The 8,491-nt window shown below is 25.1% G+C and overlaps 1 protein-coding gene across 1 annotated transcript; it reads left to right on the top strand.

The window, feature by feature from the left end:
• The first annotated feature begins 297 nt into the window (after positions 1 to 297).
• LOC107489861 (alpha-galactosidase) lies at positions 298 to 8,061 on the top strand. The gene is made up of 15 exons (XM_016110631.3): positions 298 to 650; positions 3,024 to 3,082; positions 3,705 to 3,761; positions 3,907 to 3,941; positions 4,074 to 4,177; positions 4,265 to 4,340; positions 4,441 to 4,499; positions 4,570 to 4,635; positions 4,732 to 4,815; positions 5,992 to 6,056; positions 6,392 to 6,474; positions 6,574 to 6,664; positions 6,786 to 6,835; positions 7,351 to 7,491; positions 7,784 to 8,061. The coding sequence occupies exons 1-15, from the start codon at positions 499 to 501 to the stop codon at positions 7,868 to 7,870; spliced, it is 1,209 nt and encodes a 402-aa protein (XP_015966117.1). The 5' UTR covers positions 298 to 498; the 3' UTR covers positions 7,871 to 8,061.
• The last annotated feature ends 430 nt before the right edge of the window (positions 8,062 to 8,491 follow it).

Here is an 8,491-nt window from a genome sequence, read left to right as displayed (position 1 = left end):
TTTATGCTATGACATTTATAGTTATATTGATTACGATAACTATTTACTTTTAACCACACTTTTACTTAAAAGTGTTATTAATTAAAATTAATTTTTTTTATAATTTAACAATGTTTTTTAATTGAAAGAATAAAAATATTGCGAAAACGTTAAATAGTATAATTTTAATATTTTTTGAATGTAGCTAAAAGTGTTTACCCACCATAAGCATGGTAAACTTTACCCATGTATGTATATATATATAGATACATGGGATTTAGGCCTTTAGCTCTCTGCTTTCCATCATTATTGCTTGAACACTGAATAGTGAATAGCAGTGTCTTCCAAGCAAGTTGAATATTATTATTATTATTATCATTATTGTCTCTTCTTTCTCTTGAATTCCGATCTCTTCTTTTATTTATTCTTATTCTTCAGTCTTTCGATATTTCCCACCTACTACTATATATATAACCAGAACAAAATAATATATATATACATATATCAGGTGGTGATTCCATGAATATGGCATGGAAGAAAGGGGTTGCGTTATGGTTGTGGCTCCTTCTTCTGCTGTTTATTACTTCAACATCTTCATCATCAGCATCTCATCGTTTATTGTTGGACAATAATAATGGATCGTCCTTACTCGGCCTTACACCACCCATGGGGTATGCCTACCTCCTTTAATTAATTCTTTAATCTTATTTTTCATTTATTATCATTTATATCTTATTATAGACAATGCTAAGAACCTAACACTTTCAGTGTCAACAAGAAAAAAAAATAGTTAATATTAATTCAAATGTAGAAAAAAAAAGTCAATTTTCTAACATTTTTCTTACATTATTTAAGTATAACCATACTTTTTTTTATTTTTTTTTTGTTGGTGGTTAAAATCAATCACTGTTCTAATAATTTTTTGTGGTGTGTATAGTTGATTGGCCACTAAATTAAAAATTAATGACCAATTTAACAACCAAGAGTTTTTAAAAGATTCAAAAATCTATTTTTTTGTTTTTGTCACTAAATCGGTTGCTAATTTTAAATTTAGTGACCAATTAGAATGATTTTAGTGTTTGTAGCTAAATTTTAAATTAACAATCCTTTCAGCGATCAAATTGAATGGTTTTGATGTTGGTGGCTAAACTGGTGCTAGATAAAGACCAATTATTTTAAAAGTTTATTGTAGTGTGATTATTCTTAATGTATGTCATAAAAAGACTTAATTTAGTTGAAAAAGGCTTATATATTCTCGCTCAAAGACTCTTCTACACCAATAATTAGGTTTCATTATTGTAACTTTTTTCCTTCTAATATCATAAAAACTCCTTAATTGATAAGGCAAAAAAAAAATCCAGAAAGAAGTGGTTATAACCAATTGATTTAATAGGGTAGGTGTAGAATATGTAACATAACCATCAATAATGTGTCAAATCCTGAGTTGATTTTTATTTTTGTATACGCGCAAAACCATATGGACAAGTCTCACATGGATTAATGGATATACCCATAATAGTGCTTGGTCACAAAATAATGCATATCCTCGCATTAGTTAGTGCTAAATATATATAAACCATGATTTAATTTGTGGACTTTATAACACACCTCAACATCAAAACATTAGGTGCAAGCTAGAACCATTAATTACGTATACTTGCACTTAATTTGTTTATAGATATATTATATATATTGATTTACCTAAGCCACTATTTATAGGGAACAATAATCCAATCTTATCTCGAGTTAGTTGCTATTATTTGTTGTTGTGTTTACCCTACCAGCTTTAATTTATGCATATAAAGCTAATAAGTAAGCATCCATTATTGAGTCTTCTTATGATATATTGGGGTTGGACAATCAATAATGATATATAATAACAACCAACTTTATTTCGATTATTTATCTTCACATTTTCAGCCAAGCTTTATCATTTTCATTTGACAACTTAAGTATTAGGGATCGGAGCTTTATAATTTAGATTTTATTACTACAAATAGTATTAACGTTATCCAGCTCACATGACAAAAATTCCATGAAGAACTAAGTAGTTTTTCAGTGAGAAATTTGTTTTTTTTTTTAAATTAAATTCTTGACAAATCTAAATATTCTGTTTAAAGATTAAGATATTTATTAGAATTAAAATTGAGAAAGTTTAACTCAACCTAAAAAATTAGTTTATGAGACGAGAGATTACGCCCAATAACATTGATATATAAATCGTGATACTTACTATGGTCATTAAAATGGGTTAATTAAATTCAATTCGTTGGGTCAACTTGTTTATCTGTTTAAACAAGTAGACTTTTGCCAATAAAATCAGATTCATTTAAATTTTAGATTAAATGAATTGAGTCCGGCGATTAATCTAAAAAATAACAGATTAAACTAACTGTTTAAATTTTTGTGTTTTATAAAAGGAAAAAAAATACTTTTTTAAATATAATTTTTTATCGACTCAAATATCCGACTCTAACTACTAAAAAAACTTTGTTTGTTTAAGATTTTTTTTTTGTCTAAAAGTGACATTTTTTGTTAAAATATTATTTTTAATCCGAAAATTAAATTTTTAAAAAATTAATAGGGCAGCCGGTTTAATTCGACATAGACTGGTCATTAATGATCTAGGCTTGAAAATTAAAGTCTATGAAACGGATTTAGGCAAATTAAGCTTAAATGAATCCGTCTAACCTGGTTTATTTGACATTTCTAGTCATACTATGTTAAGATTGACATTGGATAAATTTAACTCAATTTTAAAAATTAGTTCATGAAAAAAATGATATCTCATATACACTTATAAATTATGTAAAAATTTTATATATAAGAGATGTTAGATTTGTAATTATATCTATTAAGTAGACCAATAATCATCCTAGTTAGTTGGTATAGTTTATGTTTTTTTAATAGAATAAGGAGTATTAGTATTAAAAAGTGGTTCTATATTACTTTCATTTTTCCATAAAAAAAATCAATTATATATATATATATGCGAATATAATATCTTGCATAATATATTCAATGAGCAATTATTGATAAATCAGATGGAATAGCTGGAATCACTTTGACTGCCAAATTAATGAAGACTTGATTCGACAAACAGGTATAACTTGATGACACTATAATCACAGACGTTTGATTTTTAATACGATAATATATTTAAGAATCATATAGGGTGTATTTGGAATACAATTAATAAAAATTATTTTTATACACAATAATATATTTTAAAATATTTTTTGTTTTGTTTTGAAAACCAAGAATTAAATTGATTTTATAAATCATACGAATTTGCTTTAACATACACTTGCCTCAAATCTTTTATACATATATAATTTAATTAGAATTGAAATTATTTGGAGTACTAAAAGTATAAAAAGTCATTTTTACCATTTAAACAGTATTAATTAAACTATTAATGTCTAAGAAAATGATTTGAAAAGAGGAAAAAAGTTTAGAAGTCTGATGGTTGAATGAAGATTGTACAGTAAATAAATAATAATAAAATTATAAATTAAGTTATTATATCAATTTTTAAATTAAATATTTTTATTTTATATAATTAATTCGAAATATAATGTTTTATTTTCATTTCAAATGATTTTAAAATAAATTAAATCAATGCAAAATATTTTATTTCTAACACAGTTGGACGTATATTAATATTTTATAGATAGAATTAAAAACTAATAACATATGTTATTTATATATCTTTCAATATGCAGCTGATGCAATGGTGTCAACGGGTCTTTCTGCTTTGGGATACCATTATATCAACATAGGTACGACAAAAATTTATATTTATTATTATTATTATTATTATTATTATTATTATTATTATTATTATTATTATTATTATTATTATTATTATTATATAGGAGTAAACATTATTATCATTACCAATAACTATCNATTTTCTTTTTTTAGATGATTGTTGGGGAGAATTGAACCGAGACTCACAGGTAATGAATAATATTATTTATTATTTACTGAATAATCGAAAAATTAATACTAAAAAATTACACTTAATTAATTATATCAAGTGATCACGAGAAAATTCACATGATAAAATTGTTTTTATTTTTTTGTGGCAGGACAATTTGGTTGCAAAAGCTTCAACATTCCCTTCAGGAATTAAGGCTCTAGCCGATTATGTTCATAGCAAAGGTTTAAAGTTAGGAATTTATTCCGATGCTGGGTATGTATTTCAGATTAAACACAATATTAATATTAATATTAAAAAATTATTTTTTTTAATTTTTTAATTACAATAATATCTTTGTAGAAATCAGACATGCAGCAAAACTATGCCTGGATCACTGGGACACGAAGAACAAGATGCAAAAACATTTGCTTCTTGGGTAATACATTCATTTAAAAGTCATTTTACACTTATATAATTTTTTTTTTTATTTGGATTCATGTATGTATAATTAACTTATGTTTTCAATGTTATTTTAGGGAGTTGACTACTTGAAGTATGATAATTGTAACAACAATAATATAAGCCCCAAAGAGAGGTATTAATTAATGGGATTTAATAATATATATATATAATCAATGAATTTATAGATTTTATTTATGAATCAGGTACCCAAGAATGAGTAAAGCTTTATTAAACTCTGGAAGATCAATCTTCTTCTCCATGTGTGAATGGTGAGATAGAGTAGTTGAATATCATAAACATGTTGATTTCTTAGGAACATTGATTACTTATATTGTTAGAAATTGCAATTTTCTTTTCAAACACAGGGGATTGGAAGATCCGGCAACTTGGGCCCCGGGTGTTGGAAATAGTTGGAGAACAACTGGAGACATTAAAGATAACTGGGACAGGTGACTATCAATAATAAGGATTTTTTTATAATAATTACCGAAATAAATGAGATAATTTTGTATATATCTTATTTACATTATAAACGAGATGAGATTGGTAGAAGAGATTAAAATAATAAAAAATAGTAAAAAATATTAATATTATTAATAATCCAAACTTTTAACATGCAATTAATATATAAAAAGGTTGGTAGAAGAGATTAAAATTATTTAGAATAAAGTATTGTTTTTGTCCTTAACGTTTGGAATAAATCCTATTTGCGTTCCTAACGTTTAAAAATCGTGCTATTTGTATTCCTAACGTTTGTAAAAGTGATTCAATGTTATCATGCAGTCAATTACACATCATGAGCGCTTTAGTTTGAATTTTGAAAATCTCTTCTTGGAGTTAGAATACAAATGTCTGTGATAGAATCGATGATTCACTCCGAAAAATAGTTCATCAAAAGTTGAAACTAATTCCTACAACATTTACATAATTCACTTTTCTAGGGATATAATTGAATCTAAACACAAATAGTGGGTATAATATTAAAATCGAACACATCTAAGTGAGACCTAATTGAGAATGAATACATTCAAGTAAGAATAATTGAAAAATATAATCTGATTTGTTAGTATAATTGATAGTAGGATAACATTGAATCACTTTTATAAACGTTAGGGATACAAATAGGACGATTTAAACGTTAGGGACACAAATAGAACTTACCCCAAACGTTAAAGACAAAAATGACACTTTACTCAATTATTTATTTCGGTAATTATTATAATTAATTTATTTATTAAAATAAAAAAGTTTAATTACTCTATTGATCCCTATAGTTTTGCGAAATTTTTAATTAGGTTCCTATAATTTTTTTTAATTGAGTTATTGCACCAAATTTTTTTTTAATCGGGTCTCTACACTTTTTTTTCCTTTTATTTAGGTCCCTATACCAATTTTTTTTAGTTGGATCGCTATAAAATTAAGCCAATTACTACTAAAAGAGACTTAATTGAAAAAAAAAATTTAGTACAGGGACCCAATTAAAAAAAAAAGTATAGGGACCTAATTGAAAATTTTATAAAACTATAGGAACCAACAGAATAATTAAACCAATAAAAAACCCTCAATATTTTGGTTTATGAGAAATTTAATTCCGTTGTTGGAATTTGTTTTTCAACATTGTGCAGCATGACATCTCTTGCAGATCAAAATGACAAATGGGCTTCTTATGCTGGACCTGGAGGATGGAATGGTAATTATCTATCTTTACTACTATTCGTTGCTAGAGTATTTGTAATTAAAAATAATAGAAGTCTTAATTTATTCTTTCAATTTGTAAATAAAAAGGACTTCGATTTTTTTTTTTAAATTTTTTGATGTTTCTAAAAATTAAATTTTTACTTATTTAAATATTAAAAAATTAACTAAAAAGATAAATTAAGATTGAAACTTATCGGAGAACATTTGTCAAGGATCTTAAAATAAAGTGATTTTTTTTGAAGAGTAAAATATATTCAACGTTTATAATGCATTAATTTTGTATTTAATAAATTAAAATAACTTTATATTATAAATTTCTATGAACAGATCCTGACATGCTTGAAATTGGAAATGGAGGCATGACAACAGAAGAATACCGTGCCCATTTTAGCATATGGGCATTAGCTAAGGTATTTTCATTTCTATATATGTCACAAAATTTTATGGACAAAATGTATGTTATATATATTATAACTATTTTGTTTCTTTTTTTTCTCTTTAATTTATAGGCTCCTCTATTGATTGGTTGTGATATTCGGGCCCTTGATAAGACCACAAAGGAACTGCTAAGCAATTCAGAAGTTATTGCTGTAAACCAAGGCAGAGAAAAAGCTCAAATCTAATAATAATAATAATAGTAAATTATTATTATTATTATTATTATTAAAATTTATTAAACAATGAATGCCTTTTAAGCTATTTACTTTCATATATATTGCAGACAAACTAGGAGTTCAAGGAAAGAAGGTGAAAAGTAATAATGGTTTGGAGGTAATTTAAAAAAAATGTTTAATAACAAAAAAATATTAGTAAAAAATTATAAAAAATTAGCTTTTATTTATAAAAATTATTTTTAATATGGAGATGAAGATGGTGTTTTGGTTAAAGATGGATATTTAAAGTGTATTACACTATTGTAAATGTATCTTGTATATTGGCAGGATGATGACACATATCATTGCCAGGATGATAACACGTATCCAATACGTACTCTGCGTGTTGACTTTTTATCTGCAAAATCTACTCAGCTGTAATTATACTAAATAATCCAATTTTTAACAAAAACACCAATATTTTTTTCATATAAAAAATTAACCTTTATTTAATATATTTTATAATAAATAAATAATAAATAAAAAAATTTGAATTATTTTGTTGTTTCTCTAGCATTAACCGAATATAATTAGAAAATTCTGTAAAATTATTTACAATATTGCATCAAAATTATTCTAGGTGTAATTGCAAAATTATGATAGTACCTTACTAGAAGAGAGAAATTGTTGTAGGTTTGGGCAGGTCCTCTTAGTGGAAACAAGGTGGCAGTGATCTTATGGAATCGAAGCTCATCAAAAGCAAAAGTAACAGCTTCATGGTCTGATTTAGGCCTAAAATCTGCAACTTCAGTTCATGCAAGAGATTTATGGGAGGTTAGATTTCTTTTTATAATATTAGAGAAATTAGTTGCTGATAAAATAAATTTAAAAAAAATTAATCCCTAATAGTTTCTTAAAAGTGATAAGTTAGTCGTTAATTTTTCTAGAATGTAATACGATTGAATTATTAAATTATCTAATTTGTCCATTTATTACGAATTAATTTGTCTAATATCTTAAAATATTAAAGATTAATTTGTCAAATGGCCATACAACAATAATGTAGAACATTTTGATACATAATTGTTTTGATTATATATTTGTATTTTTTTTGTTTTTTTGGCAGCATTCAACAACATCATCAGTTTCAGGAGAAATTTCTGCTGAATTAGATTCACATGTTTGTAAGATGTATGTCCTCACTCCTAACTAAGATATTGAATTCATAAAAGACAAGAAACTAAACAGGATTCCAAGTACTCAAAATTTTTTTGGCAACTTTCAATGTTTCCATCTTCAAAGAAGAAAGAAAACAGAGGAAATTAAGTAGTCAATAATAGGAAGTGTAAGGGGAAAATGTAAGTTATGTTCGTCTCTTAATTAAGGTTATTATTATTATTATTATTATTATTATTATTATTATTATTATTATTATTATTATTATTGTTTAGATGCATGATTTGGATACAATATGCCTTTCTAAGATTTGTTTTCGTTTTTAACGAAAATGTGAGAAAGTAAAATAAATTTTGATGATTAAGTAATTTGGTTTAGGAGAAAACAGGATGCTTCAAGAAAGAATCACAATTATATATATTGTGATTAATTTAAAATCAAGGGTTAATAGTTAAATTAGTCCTTAAAAGATAAGACATTTTTAAAATTTATTTTTAAAAGATCTTTTCAATTAAATTAATTCTTCAAATATTACGAATTAATCATATTTGTCTTTCAGTCACTCCATTAACAATTTTCTTCAAAATTTGATGTTGTAAAACGTTAATTGATAACATATATAATACTGTCTAATTGATATTGACCAAATATGTTTATG

This window comes from Arachis duranensis, chromosome 5 (assembly GCF_000817695.3).
Source record: "Arachis duranensis cultivar V14167 chromosome 5, aradu.V14167.gnm2.J7QH, whole genome shotgun sequence".
Taxonomy (NCBI): domain Eukaryota; kingdom Viridiplantae; phylum Streptophyta; class Magnoliopsida; order Fabales; family Fabaceae; genus Arachis; species Arachis duranensis.
This window is presented reverse-complemented; position numbering and strand designations above follow the sequence as displayed.

Excerpts from the sequence above, each read along its gene's own strand:
- LOC107489861 (XM_016110631.3), top strand. The coding sequence starts at position 499 with ATGAATATGGCATGGAAGAAAGGGGTTGCGTTATGGTTGTGGCTCCTT. Across the intron at positions 4,500-4,569 it reads AATATAAGCCCCAAAGAGAG|GTACCCAAGAATGAGTAAAG; the intron begins GTATTAATTAAT and ends TTTATGAATCAG. Across the intron at positions 6,475-6,573 it reads GCATATGGGCATTAGCTAAG|GCTCCTCTATTGATTGGTTG; the intron begins GTATTTTCATTT and ends TTTAATTTATAG.